We start from the raw sequence: 14,879 nt of genomic DNA, 5'->3' as shown, positions 1-14,879 counted from the left end.
AGAAATAATTTGAGTCAAGGTCAAGGGTCAACAAAGTCAGGCCTGAAGTCCAAGGAAAGAAAGATAGCCTGGCATTTTGCTTGTCTGTAGCCTCTGTGGCATCTGTGGGGGATAACAGAAGAAAGGGAGCAAGCCCAAATAGCCTAACCAGCTACGCTTTAGAAACAAGTTTAAAGCAACCCAGGCTAAGCAGTGAGTAAGACTTTATTTATATAGCACATTTGTTATGTGCAACCCAAAGCATTCCTCACACAGACATCAAGACATAAACACATTAACAAATAATTTAAAATGAACATAAAGATGATGGAGCAGCATTAGAGGATGGTGTTCTATAGAAATGGAGCTTGTTGCTCTTCTCTGTCCTGTTTTGCCACCCAAAAGCGCGACATGGTATTTTATCTGGGATCTAGAAACTCACACATAGCCTAACCCTTTTGCGTTTCTAGTCGTTTTCTGCAACCGGTTTGTGTGCACAGCCTCCAGTGATGTAAATTAGAATGTAATTATGACGTCCACTCCACATTGGACCAAGGGGTTATGTGTATGGGGGCATTAGTGTCATGATTTGTTGAAACCATGGTTGTTTTTAGTTTACAGTGTACAAAGAATGCATGTTTGCCTACAGACAACACTATTTGTAATTCTGAAATAATTATGAAGTCTGAAATTGAAGGGTACCTTTTTGAGATACTGACACAACTGCTATTTATTTTCAGTGTGGTGGGTCATGTGGCATGTGATGCCAAAGTTCTTTGGCTGGACGTTTGGAACTGTGGCTAATTTCCTCTACAAATTTCAAGGTGATACATTACTGCTTCACTTATATGTTTGAAAAGTGCAAAAAAATGACCTTTGTCTTTGTTAAATAAATGTTCCGTCTTCTGTGGTAAATGTTGCTACAGATGATGCCATACCTAAGGAAATGATTCAAGAGGAACAGATGCATCTGATAGATGCTGGACTCTACCTAAACTCACCATATCCATCAGCCCTGAGAACAGCCAGGGACACAGATCTCATCATATCTTTTGATTTCAGTGATGGAGACCCCTTTGAGGTGAAAACACCCAGTCATGCCATTTTCATCTAAACAATTTAAGTAAATAGATGTTAAAGGAAAAGTTTGTTCTAACGACAACATATTTTGTTTGACATAACAAATTTGCCCCAAGGCAATTTCCTGGTCTTACTCAAAACTGCTCTGATTAACGTTGTTAACATACTTGTTATCACCTAAAAATAGACCCAAGGTTGTTGTTAGACCAAATTTGTCCTTTAATCACAATTGTTCGCAACATGCACACATGATTAGATTAGATGAGACTTTCATGCAGCTTTCATGTGACATAATGGAATAATAGCAGCACACAACATGAAGGAACCTCTCAAAATATTACATATACACTACTGTTCAAAAGTTTGGAGTCACTTAGAAATGTCCTTGTTTTCATCAATGTTGTAAATGACTTGTTGAAAGAACGTCTAGGTTACCAGGTAACCACGGTTCCCCAAATGAGGGAACAAGACGCTGCGTCGAAGACGCTATGGGAATGAATCCCTTTGGGACGACCTACTGAAGCTGTATAACACCAAAGAGCCAATCACCTGGCTCCAGGCACGCACGCCCTATACCAGCCCCGGGTAGCCTGCGTACTTCCTCAATTATTGCTTCAGCATGACCAAAAAAAAAAATGGAAGCACACGGCAAGGCGACGCACGGGGGCGTAGCTACCTGCACCGAGGCCCAGGCGCGAAGGGGGGCCCCCTCCCGTCAGTACTTGGGCTCATCATGCAATATTGTAAATAACTTGCGATCACGTCAGCAGTTTTTGGATATCAATATTTTTTTTCTCACACAACAGTATATTCTTTTCAGTGGGATTGACAGCCATTTATACCACTCAGATGCCCTATAACTTTTAGTCATGGTGACCTTATTTTTTGCATTGTGTTAACGTTCAGATGTCACAACATAGGCTACAATATGAGTTAGAAATAAAAAAAAAAATACCTGCAACTTATTAAATTTCTTTATTTATTTTCCATTTTTACAAAGGAACAAGGTCTGCTGGGAATGGGGAAAATGTGTTTATCCCAATGATCTTACTTCCTGTCATTCATGATTACATTACGTTGTGAGGCTACTTCTGGATGTGTTGTAGCTTAGTTATAGGCTAATAATCAGCAATGCAATCAGCAATTAGTTAGCATAAAAGTGGCACACAGAAGAGAAAAGAAAGACGAGAACAGATGGAGACTAAATCCAAATGAATGAAACTGAATATTTTTTTAAAAAAACACCTTGAATGTTGCTGCTGGCGTTGATGCTAGCAATGCTGACGTTAAGTCCTACCTAAGGATTAGGCTAGCATGAGACAAGAACGATTGAGTGGATTGGCTATACTCTCCATAGAGAACAGCAGAGCCAGGCAGTTGGGTTTCAACGATATATCATCAATGACTTTGCTGAACAGAAGGCCAGTAGAGTGAACTTCTAATGGGTGAGTTACAGGCTGCTTTTTTACGGAGTAGGCATGTGAGGTGGACTTTCTGTGACCTTTTTGTGGAAGGCTATCTGACCGCTGCACCACACTGTTAAATGGCTAAATTAAGCAATTGTGTGGTTATTGTGTAGGCGCCACCGCGTATGAGTTGCTGTGTTTTCCTTGATGGCTATTTAATTGTTCTACGGCTATACGTTATCTGTGTTGCGGTTTCGGAAGTTGGGAGAATTCAGTTTAACAGGTGGTAGCGATGATTAGTCAGGTAGCCACTGTCCATGGCTCTTTCTGATCATTTTGGTGAATCTCCATCACATGCAATTTTGTGTGTGTGTTTGTGTCGCGGGGGGTGGGGTTGGTGTTCAAGGGGGGGCCAAATGAAAATGCTTGCACCGGGGCCCTATGGCAAGCCATTTTAACATTTACCCGCTAAATTTGACTATCTGGAATTAACATTGTAGATATCAACAACGTCTTTCTGACTAGTCGCAATTACATTTTGGATAGTTGGAATTGTCATTCAAGATATCAGTAACGTAATTGTGACTTGTCGAAACGTCAGATAGAGATATCTGTAATTTAGTTTTGACTAGGCAAAACTGAATTACAGATATCTGTCATCACGTCATTGAAAACAACATTCAACTCGTCACACATCCTAAATGACAATTGCAGATATCTTTAATTCAGTTTTGACTAGGCAGAATGAAAGGTGAAGATATCTCAAACGTTGTTAGGGCCTATGACTAGTGCACATTATTGTGCAAGACGTTGCTCTTTAGATCCGTAGCAGAGCCCGTCTAGTACTTATTAGACATTCTCTGTCCGTAGGCTAATTTCCCCTCCCCAACATAATCGAAGAAGAAGTGGGCTTATTTCCTTATTTCTATGAATGGAAGAAGAAGAAGCAGTCATAGCTGTAATGTCTTGTTGACATCTAAAATAACTAAAACTCAGGGACACGTGTGGTTTATTAGACTCTCACGTTATCAACTGGCTTGATCTCTGTTTCGTAGCCTACATAAATTAGTAGGCCTAGGCTACTAAATGCACCAGCACCATCTACAGGAAACTCCATTCATAATGGTGTTGGTTGTAATCGAAAAAATCAAAGCAACATTGAATCATCAATTCTTGCTGCCATTTTTTTTTTTTTTTGGGGGGGGCACAAAATATGTTTTATATGTCTCTATGCTTTAATATTTCGGCATACATATATTTCGGCATACATTACATCACTGCATGGACCCTTACTGCACAATGCAATTCAAAAGACTGGTCTCTACCTTACTCTGATGATGACCTGCACTGGAGGGAGTCAGATAGTGTTGCATAGTCAGGGCAGTAGCTGCTGGTAGCCAGCCTCAAGCAGGCCTCCAAATGATTATCAGTCATGGTGGAACGGTACTTGGACTTAATAATCTTCATGTGGGAAAAGGCTGACTCACATAAATAAGTAGAGCCGAATAATGCTGTCAAAAAGGTTGCACATTTCCTCATGTTTGGGTATTTTTCCTCTGTAAGAAAGTTCCAAAACTGTTCATGAGCCCTTGACTTCAGCAGAATGTCAGCCTGTAGTGTCAGAATCTCATTCTGCATCTCATTCACTGCAGAGCAGTTCAGATGAAACAGTGTTGACATTTTTAGGACGAGGGAATCCACATCGGTATCGCTCGTATCTCCCCCAAATGGGTAGCACATAAATGTAGCAATTGGCTTGAAACCGTCTGTCAAAGTCTGACCGGATGTTTTCAATCTGCTCTGTGTAGCGTGCAATGTCAAGATGTGCACACGTCTTCCCTTGCATCTCGAGCTCTGACGCTATGTTTGAAAGTTGCCCAAATCGTGGCGCTGTAACTTTGAGCATATGAGTTGCCGTTTTCGCTTGAAAGTGTTAACTGAGCTGATCATGTTGACCACGCTTTTGTTTTTTCCTTGCAACTCTAAATTCAGCTCATTCAACATGTTGGTCAAATCGGTTAAAAATGCCAAGTCTAGTAGCCACTGACTGTCATTCAGTTGTTTTTGTTCCGTATGTTTAGCAACAAGGAGAAACTCCTTTATCTCCGGACAGAGCTCTCGAAATCTCTGCAAGAATTTCCCCCTACTTAGCCATCTCACGTCAGTGTGTAGCAACAGGTCGGTATAGTTACATTCAGCCTCCTCCAAATGCGCACGGAAAAGCCGTCTTTGAAGAGACCGAGCTCTAATAGAACAGGCTATTTTAGTGGCGACATCCATTAGCTCTTTCATGTTTAGCATTTTTGCGCATAATGCTTGTTGGTGTATTATGCAGTGATAATTAAGGAAGTCTGGGAAAGCATCATCCTCCCTGCACTTTGCAATAAATCCATTTGAGCGGCCCACCATTGCAGGCGCGCCGTCCGTGGTGATTGACACCAGTTTACTCATCGGGAGCTGTGTTTTATCAATGAAGCTTTTGAATATCTGAAAAATGTCCTCTCCCCGCGTGTGTTCTTTCATGGGTAGTATTGCTAACAGTTCCTCTTTCGCTGTCATATCTTGAAACACCATCCGAATGAAAATACATAATTGGGCTATATCACTGTCCGTTGACTCATCAAATTGTAGTGAGAAACACACACAGTTCGCAATGTCCTTCCGAAGCTGCTCGGTCACATCATCGCCCATCATTTCACAGCATCGTGTAACTGAACTTCTTGACAGCTGAAGAGCTTTGATTGAGGATATAATTTCTGGCTTGTTCTTGAAGTCCTGAAACAACGAGTCTGCTGGCTCAAGAAAGGCCTCTTTTACCATCTCTCCATCTTGGAAGGATTTTTTACGCTTGATGATGGAATGACTCACCCTTGAGTGCCAAAAACGTAATATTACGTTTTTAACTTTTTTTTTTTAAATTATGAAACTAGACACTCTAATACACCTTATATGTGATTTTGGGAACTCTGTGATGAATAGAAATGAAATATATGACGATCGTGAAACTCATGAAAACGCACAATCTGGACATTTTATCATAACTCGGTTGCCGCTTTGGGTCGAATCAGTGACGCATGCACGTCAGGTCAAAACCAGGCCATTTTCGTGGGTCTATCACGAGGTGGCAGTCTCGCCAGGTCTCACTGATCACTTCCCGGAATGTTTACACGAGTAAGTAACAGGCAACACTTCATATTTCATGAAAGACGTTATATCTCCATTTCTAGAAAAAAACAGCGATTTTGATGAAAACTAGCCACTGTTTAGCTTGGGATTTCTCAGGAACAGAGGCGTGTAGAAATACACGGTTTGCACCCACTGAGAGCTTAAAGTCTCACCTTTTAATCAAGCTATTGTACGTGTTCATAGCTATAACACAGAATATGCTGTGGCTGTACAAAAATCATCAACAATGGTCTAGATTGCTGGCACTCTAGGACAAAGCTCCCGAAAACAGCTTGGCATTCAATGAGTTAAGGATGCCTCGGTGGCTGCTTTGGCTTTTGCATTTGGCTTGGTAAAAAGAGACTGCTGTCCGATTAACTGTGATTTTAGTTCCCTTACCTTTCTCTTTCTAAGCTCACTTTTCGGAAGTCAGTGTCGTAGTTTTTATGAACAGTTCGATAGTGCCTCTCCACATTTCCCTTCTTCGGCACAGCAATGCTAGCTTTACATATGAGACAAACGCACTTGGAATATGAGGTTGTGAAGAAAAAGTCCTCCTCCCATTCAACATGAAAATGGTAAGTTTTAGGCTTCTTACTTGCTCCAGCTTGGTCCATAATTTTTTAAATTTCCTATTTAGTAGGCTAAGCTATACTTTATAATCCAGGCTACGCTGTAGGTCACTTGTATTTCGCGTTAGCTTACCTGTGGTGTGAATGTTTGAAAGGGATGTTGGTAGGAGAAATCTAACACGTTGTTATGGTAACCCAACCTTACAAACTATTAGGAAACAGCAGATTGGCGGTCTTTATGTAAATACAACAACATTATGGCAAAGGGAGGATAGATGATAGGATGACACATTAAAAAAACAAAAAAGGAACGTCACAAGATCTACCAGCACTGCCTTTGCGATCGACTGATCGACGTAATGAGCACCCCTGATTTTGGCTATGTGCTCACTTTTTTGACGGATGAGGTCTGGACTCTGGTTCTGCCACCCTAAAATGTTTCGGCAGAAGACGAAAGAACTTTGGGCACAAAGCCTGGTTTAGGAAGAAGAGTGACCATGTTTTTCGCAAAGCTAATGCATGACTGATGCACCGACATAGCATGTAACTCACCCACTCGCTTGGCCGAGACCAAGGCTAGTATCAATGCCGTCTTAGACAAAGTGCGCATAGAAATCTCCTGCATAGGCTCAAAAGGTGAATTAGTCAAGGCTCGCAGCACCAGCGATAAATCCCATGTCGGGGTCAGCGACGTCACCGCTGGACGCAGCCTTTTAACACCCCTCATAAACCTAGACACCAACGCGTGCTTACCCACAGACGTCTGATCTGGTGACACATGACACGCAGCGATTGCTGCGACATAAACTTTCAAAGTGGATGGGGATAAACCAACTGCTTGAGATTTAACAAGTATTCCCTCTCAGGGGCCAGACCCACAGTTTCCAACGCTGCGGGGACGGGTGCCACACTGTTCCCCTCGCTTGCGTTAGTAAATCCCTGCACACTGGAATTTTCCATGGGGAGCCTTTGGTCAGCGATATCAGATCCGTAAACCACGTTTGACTCTCCCATCGGGGGGCTACTAACAGCACCGGCATTCGTTCGGTTCTGATTCTGTCCAGCACCGCTTGTATCAGGCGAATTGGGGGAAAAGCATAAAGTGACGTGTTCGGCCACCGATTTGCTAACGCATCCACTCTGAGAGGAGCATCCCTGTCGTGTATTGACAACCATAGGGGACAGTGGGCTGTTTCCTTCGAAGCGAAGAGGTCCACTTGTGCTTGGCCGAACCTCTGCCATATCATTTTTATTATACGAGGATGCAGGCGCCACTCCCCTGGAACCGGACCCCCTCTCGATAGCATGTCCTCTCCATAATTCATCTCACCTGGGAGATGAATTGCCCTGATAAAGTGGAGTCGAGTGTGGGCCCACAAGAAAACCCTTGACTTGTCACTTGCTACTGAAGCTGCAGGGGGAGCTATGTCGTGAAAAATGCGAGCCCAAATCCGGCGAAAACCCAGAAACAGCGAAGGAATAACCAGACCTGCATAGGGCTTCTTTAATATCTTTATCCCGATTTTTCGTAATGGGGCTAAAGTCACTTCTACACATTTTGTGAAGGCACAAGGAAAAAGGGAGAGTCCAAAATGCAGAACGAGAAACTCGTACGACTTCCCTTTGAAGGCAAATCGTATTTGCACCCCCTTTGAAAACCTGTTGATAGCATCGGCTATTAACTAGTGCCAGATTTCGGAGTGCAGGGGACAAGCCGAGATGAGTTATGAGCAGTGCTTAATTTGTAAAGTGGGAGGTGCCGGAGCGCAAAGGCGGGGTGGATCCGGCGACTCAAAACGGGCCAACAACAAAAAAACCTGCGTACATAGCTCTGACTAAAAAAAACTAAACAACGCGGTGTGTACACCAGGGCAATGTTTATTAACTTCAGAACTTGCAACACACTGCACTGCATGGGTGTAAAATGTAAAAAAAAAGAAAAGAAAAACAGCAATTATCCATTATCAAATTATCGAAAAAAACTAGACAAACACTCTACGCATAGGTTGAAATAAAAACATATAGGCTATAGTATGCTATGTATTGCAATGATGACCATCCAGTAATCAATAATCAACTACATACAGCGTGGAATGATTAGTAATTTCTGATTGACACATCTGAATACCTATCTGAACCCCTATTCCCCCCCGGACACCTCCCCCCAATCAAAACACATCGGAACTGACACATACAGTAATATGACACAGAGAGGGAGCGGGAGACACAAACACTCACGCGCACACACACAAACACACACAAGCGTGCACACAGACCGGGAAAACAGGAGATACAGGGGAACCAACAAAACAGTCCAACAAGGGGCTAATAGCCTCGGCGCTAAAGTATGCTATATATTGCAATCATGACCACCCACACCCAGTAATCAATGATCAACTAGATACAGCGTGGAAGCGAGATTTCTTCCTACTGTAGCCTACGCCTACTTGTCCAAAATGGCCCATACAGCATTCAGACCCCCGGCCTCCATTACCCTGCTTCTTTCTCTACACCTATGTCCTTTAGAAATCCATGACCTCACGTAAGGAAAGGGGTTGAACCGGGCAAGCGGCGGGCCGACAAGGCAAATGGGGAGGAGATGGTAGAGGTGGTATTCCCTGAAAGCCCTGATGACATTCCGCGGGCTATCAATGCAAAACTGCTGGCAGAGCGTCTCAACTTCTCTCTCCCCGAACAGCACGTCACCCTCCTGTGGCCAATATTGTGGATAAAGCACTTTCAAATCCTCGATTAGCTTGTTGTATCCTGTTTGGTCTTTCCCCTATTTCTAAAGACTAATGAGAAAGATATCAACATTGAACACTACACAAACAGTAATTTATTTATTTTTCATTTAGGCAATTTATTTTTTATATTGACGTAAGAGTTGACGGATCCAATAAAAAAGGTTCCGGATCCAACGTCGGAGGTGCCGGAACATGTTCCGGCGTGTTCCGGCTCAAATTAAGCCCTGGTTATGAGACATACGTTCACACTCGGTTTCAACACACTTTAGGTCAATATCACACCGGAATTCTCCTTTAACAGGAGTGACCCTCGTTTACTAGCCACTCGGGGTACCGCCTATCGGTATTACATGTCCCCCAAGCACAATGTTTGACCATGGTTATCCGTCGGGATTTTTTGAGGAAATAAACTCCATAAATAAGCATTAATTGTCATTTTATGCCTCCTCCCTGTTGTTTCCTATGGAGTTGTTCGAGCTGATGTCCGAGTCTGTTGAGGCTGGACTGTCATTGGCTCATCTGCATTCTAAGGGTGGCGACAGGTCAATTGCCTCGCCGAATAGACCGTCTGGCGACAATGGAGCGTCCAGGAGAAAGGACTTGTCTTTGCCCGAGGACCACCAGGATCGACATCGTCCTACCCGTGGCTTGGGCTGCAGCTTTCGTCGCACAGAGGGCTAGGTCGGTTACTCGGCGTAGTTCCTCCAACGTGTTGTTCTTTTCTTCTAGCTCACCCTCCGCCAGCCGCTTCAGCATTTTTGCCTGGTAGGCTTGCAGCACTGCCATCGTGTTGAGAACTGCACCCGCTTGTCCCGCCGTGACGTATGCCTTCTCCGCGATCGCGGAAGTAGCTCTACAGGGCTTTGATGGCAGAAGGGGCTTCCGAATTCCAGCGAGGCGCCGCGGAGGGACACAAGTGAGAAGCCATGGAGTCTTCCAGGGGCGGCATGGCTATGTAGCCGAGGTCGGCGATGCCGCTGACGTTGGTGTACAGGGAAATGCCCTGAACGGGTACGCAAGCAGTGTATGGTGCTTTCCATGAACGCCTCAGCTCCTGATACACCTCAGGGAAAAGGGGACTTTGGCTTCTGCCTAGGCTGGCTTTGACTCCAAAAAACAGTCATCCATCCGAGATCAGTCAGGTCCAAAAGCTTGAGCAAGTCATAGAACTCTGGCGACGCAGGAGGCGGCTCCCTGTGTGGATGTAGCTCTTTTGCCTCCCCCACAGACTCCTCTTCGGAGTGGAAGGGGGGTAACGTTTCTCCCTGCTCGAACACGAACACCCCGTCCAAGTCCTCGTGGGGCATTTCACCGACATCGAGAAAGACTACGGGGGGCTTGATGAACCGGGAAGGGTCAGCGTGGGCACAGTGTTGCCAATTTAGCGACTTTGTCGCTAGATTTAGCGACTTTTGGCCGTCTCTGGCGACTGAAAAGTGTATCTAGCGACTGACAACAAATTTCTGGCGACTTTTTTGTGTGTCTGTCGACTTTTGTTTTCTCTTTGCGTTATCCTTCGGTTTGCCCAGGCTGACTGCAGCAGCAGCTCAAAGCGTGAGAAAAATCTTCTAGCAAAGATGGCAAACATTGTTGAAACGTCAGAAAATCTCCCCTCTCATGCCTGTTTCGTTAGTGAATTACATCGCGAATTTGCCCAAAGCGTTGCCCCATGATTATAAAAGGAATGACTGGCCTATATAGTATCAGCCCATTTTATTACAAGGAAGTAGATGTTCTATAGATCTAAGCTCAGACAACGGTCATTGGAAGGTGCAGCAACTTCGGGTGAAATTAAAACAAGAGAGTCAACGAGACGAGAGCAATGATATGATGACAGGGAAACAGGGACACGCTTGCCAGCATCGTTCAACAATTGAACAAAGGAAGTAGGCTACAACTTCATTCACAAGCAAAGCAGATAGTTAATCGAACATACATGTTCGAAAAACCTATAGCATTCGTTTAGGCTATGTAGGCCTAGCTTCAATGTTGTCAATGCAAGTTGATGCAGGACTGTCGGCTGAGTAAAAAAAAAAAAATTCTATCGGTCTGTCCGAGTGACATTTAAGCCTATATTATGTAGCCTAAATATATCCAAAATATAGCCATTGCCGTAAGGGTAGCCTACATTGCGTGTAGGCTACCCCATGGTCACGTTATAATCAGTCTAGATGATAGGCAGTAAAGTGTAGCCCAGTGGTCTTCAACATGGTGCCGACTATGAGGCGCCCCCAGCGCACTTTCTAAAAATAGCCAACAGGTAGCCTGCAGATCACGCTCTAAAAACACGCTCCATTGTGAAGTTTTCAATAGATATTTAAGTCTAGACAAGAACCATTTTAAGAATGTATGTAGCCATACATCTGTAACATTAAATTGATATTGGTAATACCTTACAAATTGTAGCTGCGTTAAATTTTATCCTTTGGCTCCAAATCCGTTTCCCATTCAATCTTTAAACAACAACGGAAGCGGAGCGCATACACGCTGCTCGCACGCATAGACAGTAAAGGGGGAAAAAACTTGCTTGTCTGGTGTAGCCAATGGAAGCATATCTTTGCAAAAGTTCTGTGGCCATTCCATGTTCGTCAAATACGGTTCTTGCATGATTGTTCAAGGACTGAAAAACAATTGCTTTAGCTCACAGGCCTTTTCTCCTCCGTAGGCAACTGCCGTATAATAGCGCTGAAAAGTTATAGCATGCATGACTGAGCAGGACTGTGCATTACCTAGGGCTGGGCGATATAAACGGTATAAGCGGTATGCGATAAAAATTTGGCCAACGATAGAGATTTTTGGCATATTGCGATAGGTCATTATGTCATCAAATTGCAACACGCTTGGCCTGCCGGGACCGGCAGCAACCACGAGGAGGCCACAGGTGTGGAAAAATGGCTGCGAGCGGTGAAGGTATTGTAACGATTTGATAGCGACACAGACAGTTGTCCAATCACAAGGTTTATTAGCTGAGAACGAGAGCAGTGACACAGACCCAGAACACAATACATACGGAGCAGGTCAAGTAGGCTACACACACACGCTACACATACAGGGGTGGACGCAGCCCCCCACACAAAAATGATCACACACGAGGGAGAACTAAAAGGGAAACATATCACGATAAAGACGCTAACTTTAGACTTATAACTTAGGAGAAATACAGACATAAACCCCCAAACAGGGTAGGAATTTCACGGCGGCCACGTCGTTGCCTCTTGCGTTGGCCGTGAGGCCCATATATATATATAGAACCTGTCAAAATAACCTAAGCATTCACAGCGCAAATTAATTGAGTATTTTACGCAGTGGAGAAAGTGACTGCGCAAGAAAGAAAGTGCGTCCAAATTCCATTAATCTCAGTTGAACTACTCGCGAAGTATACATCACACAGACATCACAAGTATCACATGAAAGAGCTTTTTCTCAGCTTTTAAACGATGTTACCGATAATTGCTTAGTTGAACGGTTCGCGAGAAAAGTAAATAATATAATTCAATTTAATCATACATTCTACTGAAGGTTTTGCGTCCCATGATCTCCCAACCCATTCATCTCGGTGGAATACTTCACGAACCCTTCTTTTAACACACGACAAACCATATATCAAAATAAACAGCAGACCTTACCGAACACAAAGGTGTAAAGCAGTCCCCTGTACAGTTAGCCGTTCCAGAGTAATCCAGTTTTGAATTTGCAGTAAATTTCGACATGCATGGATGTCTCCAAATTTGGGCTTTAAGTTTTACAATGTGTTTAAATTGTTCCACATGATTTCATAACGGGCCAAATACAAAATAAATGTTACAAATATCGCCTAGATATTGGTAAATCAGAGGACAGCTGACTGAGTTTGTGAAAGTAGCCTTAGCCTAATGATCACAAAATGCTAAGCATGCATCTAGGCTATTTGAGTTTCTTAAAGCTGAGCTGTGGTTAAATTGTTCAATACATGATTTTATAACAGGCCAAATATAAAATAAATGTTATATATAGCCTAGATACCTGTAAATATTAGATTATCAGATGATTTACAGTTCTATGTAATATGTCATGTTTCATGTTTTTGTAATGTTTCATACAGTGATGCCGGTCTACTGCAGTGAATAGGCTAAATAAAACTTTGATAATTTTTATACCCAATACATTTTTAAATAAGTAACAATCTTGACTATTTTATGCAAGAACCTGCTAGACCTATATTGAAATTCACACACCAAATTATACCGCAATATATACCGTTTACCGTCTGTGTCCCAAATTATACCGCAATATGAATTTTAGGCCATATCGCCCACCCCTAGCATTACCCTTTTTTGTCAGATCATGGATCATTTCAGGTGTGCAATAACTTTAAAAGGAGTTTTCATATGTTAGGGTGGTGTGGGCGATTACTATTGAAATGTTAAAACCGAATTGTCCACTGAAATCAGAACTTAAACAACCCCTGAATTCATATTGGTGGGTGGGTATAAATTGGGTACAAATTGTAACCCAAATTATTAATTGCACAAAAAGATAGTTTTTTTTGTAAAAAAAAAAAAATAGATTAGATTCCCCATGCAAACTTTGAAATGAACAAACTGAACAAAAATGTTGGTAGTGTTGCATAGGTTATTGATATTAAATTTGAAAATACAGTTGCTTAATATATAAAGACGTATAGGCCTGCACAATATTAATACTAAAAATCACATAGGCCTATTATTTAGGAGGACTACCCTCGCAAAAAAGGGGTGAGGGTATGTTTGTTTTAAATGAGTAGCCCTCCATATGATTTCGGGTCTTCAGGTAGCCCTCATTCCCAAAAAGGTTGGAGACCCCTGGTGTAGCCTATCAATAAATATAAAAGTATATTTAAACTAGGCCCTTAAAGTTGCCTATATGAGTAGGAGAAAAGCAAACGGGGGGGGGGGGGAGGTACGACGTGCTGACGTTATTAATATGCAAACTAGAATTGCGGTTCCGAGGAACTGCAAGAGTGGGTTTGATCAGGGGCATGGAACTCGGCCTCATCCAAGGATTCCAACGGTACCTCATTTATGAAAATCGGGCACACGGATAAAAAGTTATCTGCATTAACGCAACATCCAATAAGCTAAAACGCATAAATATAGTGGTTGCTATGCTGGTTGCTAGGGCAATCATGCTGGTTGCTATGGTGGTCACTAGGTTAGGAGGCCAGGCCTCCTGAGAGGCCTGAAGGGTCAGTTCTGAGGTTGTTGGCTGCTGGAACCGAAAAATGGACTACATTTTCTTAAAAGACAATGTGACTGAATGTGACTGAAGTGCGGGCAAAGTTTGCACAGAAATGTACGATTTTTCCCACCCTCATCGACCTTGTCATAAAACTTGTTTAAATGATCACACGACGCCTCCTTGCTGCTTTGTCGTCTACATCAGCCTTTCTCAAACTTCTTTGACCTGAGGCCCAGTCAAGGCATACTTTGGGGTCATAGGGCCCACCTACATGAACCCACCCCCTCCTTTGTCGTCTACATCAGCCTCTCAAACTTCTTTGACCTGAGGCCCAGTCAAGGCATACTTTGGGGTCATAGGGCCCACCTACATGAACCCACCCCCTCCTCCCACCCCCCCATCAAATTGTAATGATATCACAATTATTATTATTTTTATACTATATTGCTATACATGCACTTCAAAACAGTCAATGTTTAAAGTGCTAAGATTGTTCACAAAAGTTTGTGAAATCATGCACATCAGAGTACTGCTTTACTAATGTAAAATATAATTAGGCCTACACTAGTTTCATTGTTTTTGCATTGTTGCATGATTGATATGCTATTTAATTACATTTCATTTGAATGCCTGAATGTAAGAATTCAGGAAACACAATACCAGCTTTTAACATTTCTGTTGTTTACTAGTTTATGTAAATCACATAACACATGAACTGTTTACATACTACTGAT

At 42.9% G+C, this 14,879-nt stretch overlaps 1 protein-coding gene across 2 annotated transcripts in view; it reads left to right on the top strand.

The window, feature by feature from the left end:
- LOC143130910 (cytosolic phospholipase A2 gamma-like) overlaps positions 1-14,879 on the top strand; it is a 78,344-nt gene that overhangs the window by 49,298 nt on the left and 14,167 nt on the right. For both annotated transcript variants that reach the window (XM_076290195.1, XM_076290203.1), the window contains exons 12-13: positions 720-803; positions 906-1,060. In XM_076290195.1, the coding sequence (XP_076146310.1) occupies positions 720-803; positions 906-1,060 (239 nt within the window). The remainder of the gene's footprint in view (positions 1-719; positions 804-905; positions 1,061-14,879) is intronic.

This window comes from Alosa pseudoharengus, unplaced genomic scaffold, assembly GCF_046254945.1.
Source record: "Alosa pseudoharengus isolate Yale_2024_CS ecotype anadromous, Long Island Sound unplaced genomic scaffold, YU_APseudo_1.1 YU_APseudo_1.1_scf_1, whole genome shotgun sequence".
Lineage (NCBI taxonomy): Eukaryota > Metazoa > Chordata > Actinopteri > Clupeiformes > Clupeidae > Alosa > Alosa pseudoharengus.
This window is presented reverse-complemented; position numbering and strand designations above follow the sequence as displayed.